Below are 21,715 nucleotides of genomic sequence, written 5' to 3' on the forward strand. Positions count from 1 at the left end.
TGGATCACTATAAGTGTAACTGCACAGATTCTCCTATTGAATATTCTAATACAAGATTTGAAATTGATACTTTATGTAAATATCTAAAATGATAAATTGGGTAATTTAAATCATTCATATATAATGCCCGAAAAGCAATATATCATTCTACATTTCCTTGGTTATGTTGTTCTGAAATTTTTTACTCAGTATTTTATAGGAACAAAACACATGGTTGCTTTTGTAAAATTTATATTATAAAAAGACACTAAAGCTTTTTAATATAGTAAAAACTAGGAGACATCAGTACCATTTTATTGAATACAAACACTAAATTTAGGTTTGGTGCTGCTTCTATTATAGGTATAAAATGTTTAATCTATTAGAAAAATCTGATTTTAGGCAGTGTTTTTCTGCCCTGTCTGTCCATCAGAATCTCCTAGAGACAAGGTCAGTGCATACAGTATATTTAAAAAAATGACTGTCAGCACTGACAATCACTGATTTAAGGAATTTGAAATATCTCTTGAAGTTCCTATGCTTTGAATATTTACATAGTCCTTAATTCTGTTGGTTCTTGGATCTATAATATACATAATTCAGTCTTTACTAGCTACATGAATATACCTGATCCTAAAGTATAAATTACTACTCAGTTTTTAAAAAACTAGTTATTAATATTTTCTTTGCTATAAGGGCATTCATGTCTTTATCTAGTTGTCAAATAGTATTATTTTAAATTCTAATTATGGAAGTATTGACAAATTAATGTATAGGCTGGGCGTGGTGGCTCACACCTGTAATCCTAGCACTCTGGGAGGCCGAGGCAGGTGGATCGCTCGAGGTCAGGAGTTCCAGACCAGCCTGAGCAAGAGCGAGACCCCGTCTCTACTAAAAAAATAGAAAGAAATTATCTGGCCAACTAAAAATATATATAGAAAAAAATTAGCCAGGCATGGTGACACATGCCTGTAGTCCCAGCTACTCGGGAGGCTGAGGCAGTAGGATCACTTAAGCCGAGGAGTTTGAGGTTGCTGTGAGCTAGGCTGACACCACGGCACTCTAGTCTGGGCAACAAAGCGAGATTCTGTCTCAAAAAAAAAAAAAAAAAGGGAAGAAAGAACAATTAACGTATATATGTGTGCTTGTGCGCATTCACAGACACACACATAGAAGCACACATTAAAAATCAATCTATGTATACTGTCTTCCAGAGGTGACCACTGTAAACATTTTGGCATCTTTTCTTTCCCTCTTTTTCTGTGTGTATAGAACTACCTTTCTAGAATAAGCAATAGCGTGTAGTAGGGAAGCACATGGAGTCTGGAGCCAGACTGCGGGAAGGTGAATACAGGCTTTGCCACTTTACACTGTGACTGTGACCAAGTTATGTAACTTTTTTACATCTCAATCTTTATCTACAAAAGAAGGGTCATAGAACCTAATTCTACAACTAGGATTGCTGTAAAGATTAAAAGAGTTAAATAACATATATAAAGCTCTTACAACAGTATCTGACACAGAACAAGTGATATGTGTATTATTAAACTAAATGAGGCCCTTTAGGAGAAATCATGATAATTTGGTACTCTGTCAAACAATCAGTTGTTTAAAATAAACGGAATACCATAAGCAAAACCAGCAGTCAAAAGAGGCTTTTTTAGAGAATCAGATAGGGATATAGAAGCCTACATCTCAGATGAGGGGGATGCAGGAGACTTCATCTCAGACCAGTGATTTAAATAAATGTATAGCACCACAACAGTCGATTAATAAAGGGTAGGGATCACGTCCTATTTGTAATCAAGAAAGTAGTTTCACTTCTTTTAAACTTGAGTTTTTTCTTTTCACATCATAAAGAAAAGTTGGCATTATTTTTTGTTGTTCTAAGGTGGGAAAAATGATGCTCATTTTTAAAGACAAATATTGGCTTGCTTGCTTGCACATGGTGCAGTAAGAAGAACATAGCCTTTGAATTCACACAACTGTGTTTAGATCTTCTTTCTAATGAAACCTGTGACTCTGTGGCAAGTCAGTTATCTAACCTCTGCCATTAAAATATAATCCCAGTTCTTACTAGAATTTTTCAAAATATACTTCTGGTTTAGCAGCCTGCCTACAGTAACTGAATTAGGTAAGAACAAAGACAAAATAAATGAAGCTTCAAAGTACTTTGTTACAGAAGTGTGTGAAAAAAATACATTTATGCTCTACCTGCTTCCCAAAGAGCCTAAGGATTACCATTTTGGTAACTCTGTTCTACTCTGCTATACTCTAGTCAGAGTGGGGAAAAAAAGAAAAGCTTCACAGGATGTTCTGTTATTTATGATCTGAAAAGCTCAGGTTAGTTTAATTCAGTGAATAGTTTCTCATAATTGCTTCATTAAGTCTGATGGTAGTTTTTCCAAAGATTTTTATCAATAATTTGGTCTAAAACTACTCTTACTGGCCGGGCCTGGTGGCTCACACCTGTAATTATAGTACTCTGGGAGGCCGAGGCAGGAGGATCGCTTGAGGTCAGGAGTTCAAGACCAGCCTGAGCAGGAGCAAGACCCCGTCTCTACTAAAAATAGAAAAAATTAGCCAGCATGGAGGAGGCACCTGTCATCCCAGCTACTTGGGAGGCTAAAGCAAGAGGATTGCTTGAGCCCAGGAGTTTGAGGTTGCTATGAGCTAGGCTGATGCCATGGCACTCTAGTCTGGGCAACAGAGCAAAACTCTGTCTCAAAAAATTAAAATAAAAAATAAAATTACTCTTCCTTATAAATTTTCATAGTAGTACATTCTTATTGAAGTCAATAATTTATTCACATTTAATTCTTGTAACCTGCCTATACAATGGAATTTATAAAAAATACAAACAACTAAGAATAACACATCTAAAACCAGTTCAGAAAAGTATGTATTTTGTACATAAGGTAGGCAAACTTAAAGAAATCATGAATTACACTACTAAAAGTCTTGATATACTAAATATAACTGTCTTCACAATAATGCAGACATTTCTATTAACTGATTATACAGTTTTGCAATTCTCATTAGTTAAAAAAAAGTCTGCAAGTATAAAAACTTCGCTTATTCTGTATAAATTGAATTTTTACAATACTAATTATTTAATATCATTAAGACAATGATGTTAGAAAATAGTTGTACGTTTATTAAGAATCATACCTTCTTTGTTTTGGGGTACTTTGTAGGGCATTTATTAAGTGCTGGAACTTCAGTTTCAGTAATTATTTCTGATAGTGCAGTTTCAGTTTCTGGTTCTATTGTAAGTACAGTATTTTCAATATCATTTTGTTGTGAAGTAACTTCTATATCAGGAGAAGATGGCTGGATATCTGAACACATGCTGACAGTTCTGTGTCTCCGACGCTGCTGTCCAATGTGAGTCCTACTCCGAGAAAAACTTTTTCTCTGTTTAGTTCTATTTACTTTGGCAGGAGTTGGCTTGCTAGCAGTTTCTTCTTTTGCTTGTTCCTAGTTCAAAATACAACATAGTGGAACTTTTGATACTATGTATATATAAGTTCAAATGTAACAGCATTAATCTACTTCAGAAGATAACTTTACCGAATTTCTATGAATTCTGATAGGTAATAAATTGACATAATCAAATATTTGGTAACCCTAAAGAACAAAGCAAGTATAGCCTTATGTCTCAAGTTTAAATTCCCATAGGATTTGAAAAATGCTATTAAAAGGCCAATATGCATCATTTAAAATTCTTCACAGATATAATTAAATCATGTGTAGAAATTTTATTTGAAGATATTTAAGTATGAAAATAAAACTAGACCTGAATAATAATACCTGAATAACTTCAGCATCACTGACAATCTGTGCATCTTTACATTCAGTTTTAACTTCAGTTTTAGCTGTGCTGATCCTTTCCAAGGCTTGTTCTCTTCTTTTCTCTCTTTTTTCAAGTCTGGCAAAAGCTTGCAAAATTGCTTCCATTTTCCTTTCTTCTCTTGTCTATGAAATTTAAGTTTTAAGAGATGTAATAAATATTGCTCACAAGTAGAATTCATAAGTCCAGATGTTTCATGGCAAATTTAAAAAATAATTGCTATGATACTATAAGCAAAATACTTGTTGTTAGTAGATATAGGGAAGAAAACATTTATATTCAAGATCTTTCAGAATCCCAAACATCATCTTACTAAGCCCTATCATTATAAATATTTCTGATTGAGTGTTAATGATAAGGGTAAACCAAAATAAAAATGCCTCAGACATTACCTTGCTTGACCAAACTGAAAATCTTTTTCTTAATAATAGAGAAGCTAACCTTTTTTAAAAAACTTAAAATTCTTAAGGTGATATAATATGTTGAAAAGGTAAAATTCATATGCACTTAAACCAGTGAAAATATTAATGACATGTAGTAGCAGGATGTTGCAGGGTAAGGTCTTAGGTTCAAATTATGACTCTACCAGTCAATATTTTCTGTGACCCTAGGCTAGTTAGTTAACCTTTCTGAGACTACAACACTTACACTTCAACAGATTGTTACTGAGTTCAAATAGAAAATGTCTGTGAGGTTTTCAAACAGTACTTAAAAAAATGGTAGGCATTCTGTAAGTATTTATTATTTATACTTTACCCTTTTGCCCTACATTATGATTCTTATAAAGCATTCCTCTACCTTCTGCCATTCCTGTCTTACACTGACAGTTCAAGACAGGGACTGAGGAACAGCAAGAGTTCCTCTGAGCATCAGTTCTCTTTGGATAGAGAACATTAACAGCAAGACCCGGAGGCTTGACCAGTGAGCCTGGCAAATGCTTCCGCTCTTAACTGGAACCAGGAAGTACATCCATCAACTGTCCAGTTCTCCAAATGAAAAGAACCAGGTCCTCAGGCTCACATCTATTTGTCTTTCCTCCTTTATTGTCATCAGTGTGGGGAAGAAAGAAAGAAAGATCAGAAACTCAAGGTCTGGCTGCTGTAGTCTTCTCAATGTTGGAGCTTTTTAGTTCCAGTAATGACCAACAAGGGATTCAAGCATCAGGATACCTACACTCTGGAAGCTACTGCTTATTACTCTTCCCTGGTTTTTTCTTTGTTACACTCAGCAAGGGAACAAAATAGCATGTCAACAAAACTGCTCTCAAAATACTTCTAAGTTCCTAACTTGTTACGGCAAATTGCCATACTGCAAACGTGACACCGAGGAAACTGAGGTCCAAAGAGGTAAGGTTACTTGTTCATGGACACGTATCTGTATCTCTCCTGGTCTGGGATGGGCAATCAAACACTAAAATAGTACAGGCAAAAGATAGTCTTATTTGTTCAGTGGAACTGGAAGTTTTAAAGCTCAATTCTTACCTTAGACAATCCCATGGCTCTAGTCTTTAATTTTAAATTACCTTACTTGACCCCTTTTTGTCGTGTGCTTCCCTGTGAAAAACCCTGTAACCATATATCAGGGCTTCTCTAAATCCCTAAACTGAGAAATCTGGAATTACTTAAAGAGACCATTTTCATAATTGCTTCACCTGTTGAACCTGGTTGGAGGGGAGGAGTTTAATTACTGTGGTTACTTCTTTCCAAAAAAAAATTTTTAATTTGGGAAAAGAATATTTTTCCAGAAGAAACAAACTGTCTTAGCAAAAATTACTCAAAAGACAGACACCTATAAAAGATATTTTCTGTATTATGATTAGCCTGGACTTTTCTGAGATTAATATGAATTTATGCCAAAATTAGTTTCTTGACATACTCCAATCAATATTCCTTTGTTTTGGCGATGGTAAGAGTGAGGGTCAGAGATAAAATTATATGATATAAAGATTCAAACTGATTCAATTAAAAATTGAGTTCCCTTATAAACAGTACAACTAACTGATAGTCAAAGCAAAATCCTATATTTAGAAATGGTTCATAATCTTTCAGAGCTGGTCAGGATCTTAAAAAATAATGTAGTCCTTGGCCAGGTGCAGTGACTCATGCCTGTAATGTCAGCACTTTAGGAGGCTGAGGCAGGAGGATCACCTGAGCTCAGGAGTTCAAGGCTGCAATGAGCTACAGTGGTGCCACTGCACTCCAGCCTGGGTGACAGAGCAAGACCACATCCCAAAAAATTTTTTAAAAAACTAGTCCTATATTTCTAAAGAAATAAAAGCCCAAGAGTATTGTATGACTCACTCGAAAGCAGACCATAATTACTATGCAAGTTTCCTGGCTTCCTAATTTACTCTTCTTTCCAGTTAACAACTACTGACACTACATAAAACAAAGCATAAATCTTCCTGCATTACTACAAATGAGTAAGAATAAATACACAAATGTTTGGGAATATAAACATGCTTGATTTTCTACATTGATAAAAATCATTAGCTCACTGATCTACTTTTTAAATTCCTGAAGGCTCATGTATCATTCAGCTTTATTATTTGCTGTTGCATCTAATACAATATATTCTATGGCACATAACCAGGTACGTGATATCTATTTAATCTGAAAATTTGCACCCATTTTTTATAGATCTAACTGAAAAGTTATATATCTAGCTTGAGGTAGTCATAGCTGTGTAGTGATTAGAGAAATTAAGAGTCCTAATTAACCCCAGTAGACTTTCCATAACCCCTAACGCCTGTGCTTGATGTAGTTTATACTTGTCACATGAGGCTACTACTGTGCCCTGTATTTTCTATAACCACAACTCATTCCAAGCCACGAATGTCTTGAACTCTAAGCCACTTTATTACCTGTGAGCTACGCAATTGATAGATCTTGATACAGAATTAAAATTAGATAGGATTGCCTCTTAGGAATACTGCATAGTTTTTGGCAGTGCTGGAGTGTTGGGTATTAAAGTGTGGGATCTCCCATGAGATCTATGTATACATTGTTTTTATGATATCTCAGTTTATGGTTTTACAAGAATAGAGTATTGTAACTTCCTATAAGCAGAAGAACAACATCTGCTTAATAATATCCCTATCACTCACTTGAGGGGTGGGTATTTTGAGAATTTTTACTCCAGCTATGTGCTTCAAAGCATAAAAACACTGGAGTAAAAATTTAACTTGAAATTATATAACTAACTGTAGTTGGAAAAGACTATAGAGATTTTGTCCAAGTTTCCTATTCAACACATGGGGAAAGCCAAAGGTCCATAAGCTTCAAGGGTTACATTATAAAGAACAAGAATTAATAAAGTGTTATACAATATTGCAACTGAAAAAATAAACTTCACTGAGTAAACTGATATAATTTATCTCATTTAGAAAATGTATCTAGTCATTTGAAACAATAAAAACAAGGCTATGAGCTTGTGGATGCCATATAGCTTTAGAGGGAAATTTGCTAATAGTGGAGTCTACAAATTGAGAAGAAAAAAAGAAAGAAAACATCTAGGGGACTCCTGTGATTTATTTTTTCTACCTTGCTAACAGCTGGGAAGTAGCTTTTCTTAAAAACAACACAAAACTGCCTTTTAAAGGAAAGGGAAAGCCAGAGCCCACCTGCCAAATTACCCTACTCTACGGTCTTGAAATAGAGAAACTAAAAGATTCCTTACTCAAAAAAAAAACTTCCCTTATCTTTTTAAGTAGCAATTACAGATTAATTATGAATCTTAAAAGATGGATAAGATTATTGGTTACCAATAAAAATCATTCCAAAGTAGTATGTATGGCTTGTGTTGTATCTCCATTTCCTCTCATGTGACTTAATTTAGCCTCACAGTACTATTTTGATACTCATTTTTATGACCCGCACCCCATTCTCTATGAAATCTCCAAAGCAGTGATCTTGCCTTGTTTGTTCACCTAGTACTTCTAATGGTTCTTAGCATATGTAAGCACTCACATTTTTGTTAAATGGATAAGAACTGCACATAGATTATACAAAGCATGTACTGCTATTAATTGAAGACAGGTAACTGGAAGCATTAAAACAAGGATTTTGGAGATCTTGAATTTAGTACAAGGCAGCTAAATCTGAATAAACTCATTTTGTTTGACTAGAATACCTATAAAAAATAAACAGGCTCCCTTTTACTATTTAATACTACAATGTCATTAATTATAATTCTTAATCAGCATCAACTTAATCATGCTATAAGGAGAGATGAGTGAGTTGATGACACATACCACACATTCCTGTCATCAGATGACTTTTCAGGCAACAAATTTACCATGCTCAATTATATTTTACTACTATTAAAAGTTTACATCTTCCAAGTGATTTTATAAATCAGATCAGTCCCTAGGGGCATTAGTAACAGCACAGATTATGTATAGCAGTGTTTTCCTGGAGTGTGTTTGTTCCACTGAATAAAAATCTGTGGGATGTCAAAAGGTGTCGTCCATCCCACTAAAAACAAGTTACCAGGGTGTACAAGTTTACAAAATGCTGACAAACAATTTCTCAAGAGCTTTTAAACACCCCATCTGTAAGGTCTGGAATATGGTATAGTGTTTACTAAATTCAACTGGTCACAGAGCTCTCTTTTCACAGAACCTCTCAAATTAGACTTCTGTGGAATACTTTTTGATGTGAAAGATGAGAGCTGAGAAAATTGTGGGGAATCTTGCACAATCCTGGGCAAAGCCTCCTGGTCTACCTGAGCTGTAGGAAGTTTCCTTTGGTTCACATTCATGGATATATATAAATATATATATATATGTATATATGTATCTTTTTTCTCAAATGGCTGTCATAAACATTCAGTTGGCTCATTTACTGAGTTGCCTACTTTTATAAAAACCAAGCACTTTTTCCCTAGCAGCCAGGACTATGACAATAAATAAAACTAGAAACTGTCACTCTCATGGGGTTATGTTCTAATGATGTACAAGTAATTCTAGACTATCCTAGCTGCTTGACAAGTCAAGGAATCTCATACTAGGTGACTATCCTTGTCTTATCCTTTCATTGTTTCTCAAATTTCTGTCCTTTTAAATATAAAGACCACCCTCAACCACCCTCCATGTTCTACATTTTAAGCAATCTGATTATAATGAGCCATCAGATATTACCAAGGTACATTATGAAGGGTATGAAAAATTATTTTGGAAGTATTAAATTATAAAGGAGGTTCTTTTCATGCCACTGTAAATGGAGGAGAGCCTTTTTTTTTTTCCTTTTTAATTGAAATCTTCCAAAAGCTTGCTATTTTTAAAATGATTACTTGTTAAACTAAAGGTAAACTTAACAGTATCAGATCCCCTTCCACATGCTTTATGTATCCAACAAGACTATGGCCACCTAACTCAACCTCAACTAACATGTACTGGAAGGAGTCCACTCAGTAGTGCCCTCGTTTTAGAATCAGGTGAGTAAACAGTCTACTGTATTTCCAGTTCCATAGCTTAACTGGGCTCATGGTAAGATTCTTCCAAATCAATTCTAACTCACTGCCAAAGAATTATCTCTTAGTAAAGAAGAAATGTACAATAACCATCCAGTCAGGGCCATATAATTTAGCCACAAGTTTTCTTTCGTAAACAGGTAATAACTTAAGAAAAAAGACAAAATATAATGGATGGAAAGAAAATAGTAATGAAAGAAAAGGCCAAAAGGAGTGGGAGAAAATGGAACTGAAAATGAAAAGGCTTTTCCATCTTGGCTACAAAATTATTTGAATAAATATTCTTTCATGAAATTTTCATCACTGAATATTTGGTGTGATCTCTAAACAACCTTACCTCCCTCTCTTTCCCTAAAATAGCCTATTATCCCAGCCAAATAGAATTTATTATATTTACAACTCTCGCCAGTTTATTTCCCCTGAAGAAATGAATTCCATACGACTTATCCACAAGCTAATCTGTATTTGGTTAAACCCTACTGAAAAGGTCCATCATAAATATAAGCACATATTACCTAGAGTTCATGAAATGGTATTTGATGCCTCCCCAGCTATAAGTTATCTACTATATTTATATCTCCTTTACCAGTTACTGCTGAATTGTAATTATTTTTGTAAATACCTGTGAAGGCAAAGACATTGTCTCATCTTCTACTCTCATTGAAAAGAATGAAGCCAACAACCAAAATACATAAATCCCCTGGTGCAATTGTTGGAAACTGAGCAAGATGTTAACTATTAGGTGTCATATGAAACTGTCATTTACATAAAAATTGTCCATTTCATATGGTTCAAGCTATACTACAAAAGGATAGGCTGAAATAGAGGAGCTCCCCCTTATCTACAGGGGATATGTTCCAAGACTCCCAATGGATGCCTGAAACCACAGGTTGTACTGAACCCTAGATATACTGTTTTTTCCTATACATACATACTTATAAAGCTTAATTTATAAAGTAAGCACAGTAAGAGATTAACAACTAATAAAACAATACACTAATAAAAGTTACATGAACGTTGTGTCTCTCTCTCTCTCTCAAAATATCTTAGTATTTTTGAACCACAGTGGGTAACTGCTTTCTGGGTAATGCAGAAAACAAACCTGCAGATAAAGGGGGACTACTGTATATCTGAATTTGGAGATTACATGGAATTTATTTGGGAGGAGAATATTATTGACTCCTCTTATCCCAATCTGGTAAATATGTACAATAGCTTTTATAAGTTGAGCATCTCAAATCCAAAATCAGAAATGCCCTAAAATCTGAAATTTTATAATTGCCTACCTGATGCTCAAAGAAAATGCTCATTAAAGTATTTCTGATTTTTGGATTTGGGATGCTCAAGTGTTAAGTATAATGCAAATAGTCCAAAATCCAAATGCTGAAACACTTCTTCCGGTCCCAAGCATTCTGGATGAGGGATACTCAACCTCTTTCTCCTAGTATACCCATAACAGCTTGGAAATCTTATCTTGTCAGAGGAGAAAATTTAAATCAGTTGTCATAAGTTTCTCAGGAGTAGTATGGCTACTATCTTTATTTTGTCTAGATTTAGTTGTCCATTTTTTAAGTTGCTACTTTTTGATTTGACCTTAGATCTGAGTACTGATGTTAATCTAACCAACAGATTTAAACTTTTCAAAACCAAATACAGTATGAATGCTTTGGGGTAAGGGGAAACCATACTAATTGCTCAGGAATTAGGATGCATGCTTTTGAATTCTGCTTATTTGATTACATCCAAAAAGTCTGTAATTTAAACATTAAAGCAAATGTACTGGTAGAAATAATAAGATTGCAATGACTTTGAGAGCTACAGGTCAAAGAGCCAAGTATTTTTAAATTTTTATTTCACATCCTTTCAAAATACCAAATTATAAACATTCATACTTTTCAAGTTTTCCACATTTTATTCCCATGAAAAATACCTAGCTTCATAGCCACCTTAGTTGCAGATATTAGAATATGCTAAAATGAATATAAAAACTTAGAACTACTCTATTTTACTATACCATATGAATAAGCAATATTGGCACCAAAAATGGATTCCAAGTAATAAGCCAATATACTTATATATTTTCTAAGTTCTACCAGGTATAACATCAACAGTTATCTGATATTTTATAATCTGGAAATGAGGATGTTCTAAGTTTCACTGACTTTCTCTGCACTGATAAAAAGGATACATTTTAAAAGTAGCCCCGCTGTCATAAAAACATTTAAATAGAGTGTTCGTATCTGAATAAAATTATTGTATGGGAATAGAACAAACCTCCAGTGTTTCTTTTTCAGAGTGGCTGCTATAGCTCGTAAAGCCAGTTGTAAAGAGGTTTCTCCCACCAGACACATGCCCCATTAAGAAACCAGTGACCACTCTAAATTGGTTTCCTAAAACTTCCGGCAGGTTTAGTACAAATAAAGGGCTGGGGCAATTGAGGATTGAACAGAACAATACTAAAAATCAATAGTGAAGAAGGACCATAGGTAATTTGCGTAGGTACAAGTAATTTAGATATGCCTGAATCTTGAAATAGGTTCAAGATAATTCCCTGAGGTACAAGAACGCCTTCTTTATAACCAAACTTCTCCAATATTTTCTCCTGAATTTGTTTTTCTTCTAACACCACCCTGTCTCAATAGACCAGTGTTTCTGAAATCCTAAGGCTATGAAAGAGTTCTACATTGCTTTCACAACTTCGAACATCAACATTAGAAAGATAACCATCAAGGTGATAAAACAGACTCACATTAAGTAGGCTTAAGATGACCAAACTTAATCCTTGATCCTACCCCTAAATATGTGACACTTGAGATTCCATGGAATACAGCATGAAAACCCCCAAAACAGGAAACAAGGGAGTATATAAAGAAAGGGGGGATGGGAGAACCTATAATAAGATTATCAACTGGTTTGTACAGTCACTTTCAAATCTTAGGGCACTCAAAGTACACTGTGATACTTTAAGTGGACTAAACATTTTTATCAAATGCTAAATTACCATCAATTTGTGAGAAAATATCTTGTCCTAGTTTTTATACTAACTCATCTGCAAATAAGTAGTACAAGGAATATAAATCCTAAACTTATTTTAATGAAATCCTTATTGTATGATAGCAGTATGAGAATACAAAAATAGTACCTATCAAACAAGTTTTTTTTTTTTTTTGCATAAGCCCATGTATTTGGTGCTATTTTAAGGTTTAAATTCCGTTATTTTCTACATCACATCATGAAAAGATACATTTAGCTAATGAAAGACATTTTGAACAGGAATTGTGGCATTAAAATTTATTAGTTTCCAGCTTCAAAAACGTTCATAAAATATTTCTTGAATGTCATACATGCTTAAATCTCTAATGAATACCCAATAAAAATACAAAAGATTAGTGGAATTTATTTAAATGGTAATGACAAAGCCAAACAAAAGTGCTAAATGGCATATCATGGGCCGAAAATTTACTAACTTCAAACAAAGAACAGAGTAAAAGCCCACATAAAGGGAGCAACTATATTTCTATGGGAAAAGCAACTGTCACTAAGCCCAAGTGACAGCATAAAGCCGCTACTGGCTTCCCAACTTACCATCTTCCTTTTCCTTTCTGCAATCTGCTCCTCTGATTCCATTTCTACTTCATTACTAATAGGAGTTTTTTCTTCTATATCATCAATAAAATCTGGTTCCTGAAAGATGGAAGTGACGTTATAGAAACTACTACTCCATCCTTAAATTAGGGACATCAAACTGTTTAAAAATCTTTCAACCACAACCAATTCAACACATAAAAATTGCAAGTCTACTTAAATTCATTTAAGAAATTGAAAACTGGCTTCCTAATTCAAAAAACTTTTCAAAATCATACAGTTGAATAATTTTGCTTTTTCAAGTTCTCATCAATAAAGAGTCTACAAGGTCAAATATGGTAGGCAGCATGGACTTATGTTTATATTCTTCTTGAAACATAAGCATATAATTATTTCACAACACCTGGAAATACGAAGTGTTCAATAAAATTTTCTTCAATTGAAAAGGGAAATTATTCCTAGAAGATAGGGCCCTGAAAATGAGCAAAGCCTTACTTAATCTTCACATTTAAAGGTCCCTTTCTAACTTCGTTTTGTTTAGAGGACATATTTCTTAGTAAAGCATAATAGGCCAAAATTACCATATGTGTTTGTAGTTGAGTTTTCTCTCAAAAATCTTATTTGCTATTGATTATGACAGCCTTGTAGAAATAAGATTACCTGTGTTTATATTTTTTTTTTCATTTTTTACTTTTATTTTTTTAAGACAAGATCTCACTCTGTCACCCATGCTTGAGTGCAGTGGCATCATCATAGCTCAATGAAGCTTCAAACTCCTGAGCTCAAGCAATCCTGCCTGCCAATCCTCCTGAGTAGCTGGGACGACAGGCATGTGCCACCACACCTGCCTTGTGTCCAGATATTTAAGGAAAGGAAACCATATGTCTTAAGACTTTAAATAAGAACATTTATTATAAACATCAGGAAATGCCACTTGGAAGATTTTTTTTTAAATTACTTAGTCTTAGGAAAATCTTGTCTTCAATTCCGCAAGAATTTGTTGGCTGAGTTGTTTCTTAATAATTCAACAAATATTATACAAATTGTAGCAGAATCTACATTTTATACCTATAAATACTTCATTAACAGAATGAACTTAAGATATTTTAAACAACTATGAATAAAACAAAAAAGAGGTTAAAATATGAAATTATTTTCCTTTAATTTCATCAAGAATCAGTAGAGTTCAGTACCTGATTATTAGATACTGATAGTCTCAATGGAGAAAGCTTTCTCTGTTTAGTTTCTGGGCTCTTTATTTTGTTGGTTGTTCCTTCACAATCCAAAGTAATATTCTGATTTTGTGTATCTTTTTCTTTTGAAATGTCTTTGTCTTTTTTTCCTTTTTTCCTTCTGGTCTCATAACCACTATTTATGTTTTCTGTGGATTCAGAACTACGTTTGAGAACAGGACATTCTGGATTTTCTTTGAGGCATGCACAATCCACCTTGTATTTACTGAAAAGAAAACCAGTTAAATATTTATTCAAGATGTAAAACAAAACCGGAAATTTTCTAATCCATTTAAAGCTACAACTCCACAGAATTATATACAATTATTAACTGCAAACAATACATACTTTTCACTAATTGGCATTCCTGGTAACTATCATAAATAATTTTCTTTTCTCACAAAAACAATGTAATAATTAGATGTTTATTTCTGACCAGATATTGGGCCTTCAATCGTAAGTACAGATTATCTGAAATGCTTCAGATTAGAAATGTTTGGATTTTTGTGGATTTGGGAATATTTGTATACACATAATGAGATATCTGGGGGATGAAACCAAAGTCTAAACACAAAATTTATATATGTTTCATATACACCTTAGACACATAGCCTGAAAGTAATTTTTATAGATATTTTTAATAATTTTGTGCATGAAACAAAGTTTTCACTGTGACCTGTCACATGAATTTTCTACTTGTGGCATCATATCAGTGCTCAAAAAGTTTATAATTTTGAAGCATTTGGATTTCAGATTTTCAGATTAGGAATATTCAACCTATGTCACAGAAAGAAGAAAAAAAACAGTAAATTAAAACTTTGAGTCTTTTAAAGTAAAATGATACTGTGGATTTACACAAAGTAACATTACAGCAAAAACCATAATTACTTCAATAGTCCCAGAGTATTACAAAATACTGACCTGAAATTTGACCTAAATAAAAAATGTTAGGTATAACAAATACCAAATCTTAACTAATTTGTCTTACACAAGGAATTATTTCAATAATCAGGTTTCTGTAAAAAGGTACTTTGAAAAAAATTGTTTCTTTTTGCTCCTCTTAAGTGTTCCCCCTTTCAAGTGGAAGCTTGAAAAATAATTGCACTCCCTTCTTCACAGTAATAATTATTACTCCCATCTTATAGATGAAATTAAAGCTCAAGGAGGGTCATTATCTTGTCCAAAGTCACACAGTTAATAAATGATAGAAATGGCATTTAGATACAGGCCTGAACAACTCTAAAGCCCACAGACTTTTTGTTTTAGTATTTTTCAACTCTCTGCCCTCTTTATCTCTACCACCACTGCTAAGATTTAATACCATCTCTAGGATGCAGGTTGAATGCCCAAACCTTAGTTAAAGATAAAGAACAATTAACTTTTAAAATTTATAATACTCCCAACTCATTCACTTCTAACACTGCTAGAAAGACGAAAGTCCAACTGCCTAATTCTGTCAATAAGGTGGAGAACTGGTTCCACCTCCCAAATTAGGTATTAATAGACACTAGCTTCAAACTTTCTAGATGTTCTCTTTGTTTTTAGGACAAAAGAACTACAAATAAAAATGATGGCAACGGCTTATATTTCTTAAGCACTTTAGGTGAGTATTATTATCATTCCTATATTATATTTGAGGTAACGTGGCATAAAGAGAGGAAGAAATTGATCTAAAGTTAGATAGTAAGTGATCAAGCTAGCATTTGAAACCAGACAAATTATAAAAAGCTTAAAATTCTTAACCTCTATGATCTTTCAAAGCAATGAGCAAAAATACATTATGATAAATTTTTCATCTTCTTGAGAAGAAAAGGCTGAAAGAAGAAAAGTTATGATAAATCTGACTCCAGTAATTCAGTAGAGGTGAATACTGAAAGAGGGATTTCACTCAGAGAAACATAATGGACATTTAGAACACTACATTTAAAAAAGATACCACACAAAGATTCAAAATACAAAATAGGAAAAAATGAACTGAAATTGGTATAACCCCAAAGGCTAGAAAATATTAAAGAACTTAAAAAAACAAACAAACTAAAGACCCCCAAAAAAGACTACCCAGCAAAAAAATGGACAGAATAGGATTAGGCGATTCCCCAAGAGAGGAAATCCAAATGACAATATATAAAAAAGATCATTGGGCCCATAAATAATCAAGGAAAATGGTGAATAAAAATATAAAAAACCCACCATTCCACATGGATTAGCATCAATTTTTAAAGTTTTACAGTAAAGATGTATAGCAAGGAACTAAATCACTTGGGAATGTAAACTGGTACAAGCCTCTGTGGAGAGTAATTCACGCACATCTAGTAAAAACTGAGGCTGTGCACATTCTACAATCCAGCAATTCCACTCCTATGTCCCAACCATAGAGAGAACATGTACACATGCACACATGTCGAAAAACCATAGGAACATTTTTTAAATAAATGTAAAGATTCATCAGTAGTGGAATAAATGCCATCAGCAATGAAAGTAAATGAATTAGAACTACACACAACAATGTAGCTTAATCTCATGTAACAAATGAGAAAAGATGAATACATAAGAATGCAACAGGTTACAATTTATATGAAGTTTAAAAATATATAAAATTCTAGATATTATTTGTCAACATATACAAACCAAATAGGATGTTAAAGAAACACAACACATTAAAGATAGAAGGGGAGATGCAATCTGGCTGCTAAACATAAAGGGACTTTCAATGAAGAATGTTTTATTCCTAATTTGGGAAGTGAGTACATGGTATCTGTGTTATTTACATTCTTAAATTTTTAAAAATTTAAACAAAATATAATTCACCCTTGAACAACACAGGTTTTGCCTACACAGGTCCATTTTTATGTGGATTTTTTCAATAAATATATTAGAAAATTTTTTGGAGATTTTCAACAATTTGAAAAAACTCAGATATACCACACAGCCTAGAAATATTGAAAAAATTAAGAAAAAGTATGTCAGGAATGCATAAAATGTATGTAGATACTAGTCTACTTTATCATTTACTACCATAAAATATACACAAATCTATTATAAAAAGTTAAATTTATCAAAACTTATACAAACAGACCATACATGGTGCCATTCAGTCAAGAGAAATGTCAACAAACATAAAGATTCAGTATTAAATCATAACTGTATACAATTAACTACAGTACATAATACATTACTGTAATAATTTTGTAGCCACCCCCTGTTGCTATTGTGGCATTCCGCTTAAAACACCATGTGGCACTAATCATCTCCCTGTGAGCAGTTCATCTCTCCAGTAAATTGCATATCACAGTAAAAAGTGATCTCTCATGGTTCTCACATATTTTACATCATGTTTAGTACAATATAGTAAACTTTGAGTAATACTGTGGGACCCATAAGTGCCACTAGTGATGCTGGAAGTGCTCCCAAGAAGCAGAGAAAAGTTATGACACTGTAAGAAAAACTTGAATTGCTTGATAGGTAGCACAGATTGAGGTACAGCCGTGGTTGCCCGTCATCTCAAGATAAATGAATCCAGCATATGTACCACGTAAAAAAAGAAAAGGAAAGCTGTGGAGCTCTCACTACAACTATGCCAACAGGTGGGAAAACCTTACATTTTGCAAAATACCTGTTCATCTTGTATTGAAAATTCAGCTTTTAAGTGGGTGCGAGATTACTATGTAAGAAAGGTCTATCTATATACTCTAAGGCCGGGCGTGGTGGCTCACACCTGTAATCCTAGCACTCTGGGAAGCCGCGGTGGGAGGATCACTCGAGGTCAGGAGTTCGAGACCAGCCTGAGCAAGAGCGAGACCTCCATCTCTACTAAAAGTAGAAAGAAATGATCTGGACAGCTAAAAATATATTCAGAAAAAAATTAGCTGGGCATGGTGGCACATGCCTGTAGTCCCAGCTACCTGGGAGGCTTAGGCAGAAGGATTGCTTGAACCCAGGAGTTTCAGGTTGCTGTGAGCTAGGCTGACGCCACGGCACTGTAGTCCCAGCAACAGAGTGAGACTCTGTCTCAAAAAAAAAAAAAAAAAATCTATATAATATGATTTGAGAAAAGGTGAAGTCATTAAATGACAAAACAAAAGGAAGGTGAAGGATTTAAAGGTGGGGAATTTAATGCCAGCAAAGGATGGTTTGATAATTTTAGAAAGGATTTGGCTTAAAAAAATGTTAACAGGAGAAGCAGCTTCTACTGACCAAGAGGCAGCAAATGCGTTCTCAGACATCATTAAGAAAATCATTAAGGAGAAAGGGTATCTGCCTGAACAGGTTTTTAATGCAAATGAAATTGCTCTATTTTGCAAAAAAAAAAGAAAAAGAAAAAGAAAAAAAAGCCACAAAGGACATTTATTAGTAAGGAAGAGAAGCAAGCACTAGAATTTAAGGCAGGAAGGGATAGGCTAAGTCTACTGTTTTGTGCAAACGCAGTCGGGTTTATGATCAGGATTACCCTCATCTATAAAGCTGCTAACCCTTGAGTCTTGAAGGGATAAACATCACCTGTCAGTTTTTTGGTTGTAAACAAGGCCTGGAAAACAAAAACTGTTTTTCTGGATTGGTTCCATTGATGCTTTGTCACTGAAGTTAAGTACCTTCCCAATAAGGGACTGTCTTTTAAAATTCTTTTGATATTGGACAACACCCCTGGCCACCCAGAACCTCGTGAGTTCAACATCAAAAGCTATTGAAGTTGACCTACTTGCTCCCAAACACAACATCTCTAATTCAGCCTCTAGACTGGGGGTTTTGGGACCTTTGAGGCTCATTACATGTGGTACTTTTTTTTTTTTTTTTTTTTTTTTTTTTTTGAGACAGAGTCTCACTTTGTTGCCTGGGCTAGAGTGAGTGCCGTGGCGTCAGCCTAGCTCACAGCAACCTCAAACTCCTGGGTTTAAACAATCCTACTGCCTCAGCCTCCGAGTAGCTGGGACTACAGGCATGCGCCACCATGCCCGGCTAATTTTTTCTATATATACTTTTAGTTGTCCAGATAATTTAATTCTATTTTTAGTAGAGACGGGGTCTCACTCAGGCTGGTCTCGAACTCCTGACCTCGAGCGATCCACCCGCCTCGGCCTCCCAGAGGGCTAGGATTACAGGCGTGAGCCACCGCGCCCGGCCTACATGTGGTACTTTATGGAAAGGACTGTCAATGTTATGGAAGAGAACTCCAAAAGAACATCATGAAAGTCTGAAATGATTACACCATTGAAAATGCCATCATTGTTACAGAAAAAGCCGTAAAAGCAATCAAGCCTGAAACACTAAATTTGTGCTGGAGAAAACCGTGTCCAGATGTTGTGCATGACTTCACAGGATTTACGAAAGAGCCAATTAAGGAAATCATGAAAGAGATTGTGGATAGGTGGGGGTTGAAGGGTTTCAAAATGTAGATCTTGGAGAAATTCAAGACCTAATAGACACCACACTAGAAGAATGTACAGAAGGTGACTTGATGGAAATTAGTGTTTCTGAACCAGTGCTAGATGATGAGGAAGAAGATGTAGAAAAAACAGTGCCAGAAAACAAATTGACATTAGACAATCTGGCAGAAGGGTTCCAATTATTCAAGAGTGCTTTTGCCTTCTTTTATGACATGGACCCTTCTGTGACATGGACACTGAAACTAAAAGCAAACAGTAGAAAAAGGATTAGTACTGTATAAAAACATTTTCAGAGAAATGAAAAAGCAAAAAAGCCTAACAGAAATTATGGCATATTTCCATAAAGTTACACCAAGTGTGCCTGCCTCTCCTGCCTCCCCTTCTACCTCCTCCACCTCTTCCACCTCTGCCACCCCTGAGACAGCACGACCAACCCCTCCTCTTTCTCCTCAGCCTACTCAACGTGAAGACAAGGATGAAGACCTTTTTAATGATCCACTTCCACTTAACCAATAGTAAATATACTTTCTCTTCCTTATGGTTTTCTTTTTTTTTTTTTTTGAGACAGAGTATTGCTCTGTTGTCCGGGCTAGAGTGCCATGGCGTCAACCTAGCTCACAGCAACCTCAAATTTCTGGGCTCAAGTGATCCTCCTGACTCAGTCTCCCCAGTAGCTGGGACTAAAGGCACATGCCACCACACGCCTGGATAATTTTATTTTTTTGTAGAGATAAGATCTCACTATGTTGCCCATGCTGTTCTCAAAACTCCTGGTCTCAAGCAATCCTCCTGCCTCGGCCTTCCAAAGTCCTAGGATTACAGGTGTGAGCCACCATACCAAGCCCCCTTTGTGGTTTTCTGAATAACATTTTCTTTTCTCTACCTTATGTTATTGTAAGAAAACAGTAAACAATACATATAACATACAAAATATGTATTACTCAACTGTTTATGTTATTATTAGGGCTTCCAATCAACAACAGGCTGTTAGTTAAGCTTTTGGGGATCCAGAAGTTATACATGGATTTCTGACTGCACAAGGGGTTGGCACCCCTTAACCTCTGTGTTTTTCAAGGTCTGCTGTACTCAGAATTAACATTTGTTTTTTCCCAGTGTCTGGGAACAGTAGTTCTCAGAGTTTCTTTGCAAGATCTCCAACAAACCCTTTCAATTTATACTATAAACAAAATTTGACAATCTCTTGTTTTGAGGGGTAAAAGAGAAATCATTCATATTGATTAACCATATATGACTAAAATTATATCACCTAAATATACAAGAAGAAAAAAATTCTTACATAAACAAGGTCAGTGTTGTTTTAACAGCTGAATTAAGATTATTAACTATAATTACTATGAACATTTACATTATAATAATAATTAGGGAAAATTCACAAAATAAGCAGCAATGATATAATGGAGGGTGATACCAAAATGCTTATTTTTAAGTAGTTTTAACTGCCTCATGATAAAAATAAAAAGCTGTAAAAGTAATGATAATACCTAAATTATTATAAGGCCATTAAGAAACTATTTTGAAGCAAAAGATTACATATTTAGAGACTTGAACTTACCAATTCCCATAGTCAAAATCAAAGGCAATAGTAATTTCAGTTCCTTTTGGAATACTTTGTATAGAATAAATGTACAGATGTATGGTTCCATCTTCAATTTCATGCCTCACCTATAAGTTAAAAGAATAAAACATTTCTATAAATTACTTCCTACCTTTATAAGGATCTTATCCTAAAATTTTGAAAACTATTCAATGTATTTTACAAACGCAAACTGGAAAATATGCCATTAATTATAAGACTTATCATTATAAATCAGTTGTTATCAAGTGGGAAGATTTCTCAAATCTGTGTTGCTCCCCACTGCCAAATCCCCCAACCCTATAGCTCGCTGTGTGGCATCCAAAAAAATAAAATATTTTATTTCATCAATTCTAATTTTTTGCCTTTTAGCATCTCTAAAATCGGTAGTCTTACAAGTGATGGCATCTTAATTTAATGAAGGCAGTAATGGTACAGCCAACACTGTACTTTTCTATGACAGACAATGTTCTAGATATTTTATGTGCATTAACTCCTTAGTCCTCATACCACATTTTTAGAGATAAAACTGAGGTGCAGATAAGATTACAAAGCTACTAAATCACAGAGAAGGCACGAATCTCCTAAATCTGGTTCTAAACCTATACTCTTAGCTGCA

General features: G+C 34.5%; 1 protein-coding gene across 4 annotated transcripts in view; it reads right to left on the reverse strand.

Moving 5' to 3' along the window:
* KMT2E (lysine methyltransferase 2E (inactive)) overlaps positions 1–21,715 on the reverse strand; it is a 98,526-nt gene that overhangs the window by 8,493 nt on the left and 68,318 nt on the right. For all 4 annotated transcript variants that reach the window (XM_045564627.1, XM_045564625.1, XM_045564629.1 and 1 more), the window contains 5 exons: positions 21,076–21,185; positions 14,083–14,347; positions 12,890–12,988; positions 3,793–3,957; positions 3,151–3,459 (listed from right to left, as the gene is read on the reverse strand). In XM_045564627.1, the coding sequence (XP_045420583.1) occupies positions 3,151–3,459; positions 3,793–3,957; positions 12,890–12,988; positions 14,083–14,347; positions 21,076–21,185 (948 nt within the window). The remainder of the gene's footprint in view (positions 1–3,150; positions 3,460–3,792; positions 3,958–12,889; positions 12,989–14,082; positions 14,348–21,075; positions 21,186–21,715) is intronic.

Source organism: Lemur catta, chromosome 11, assembly GCF_020740605.2.
Source record: "Lemur catta isolate mLemCat1 chromosome 11, mLemCat1.pri, whole genome shotgun sequence".
NCBI lineage: Eukaryota > Metazoa > Chordata > Mammalia > Primates > Lemuridae > Lemur > Lemur catta.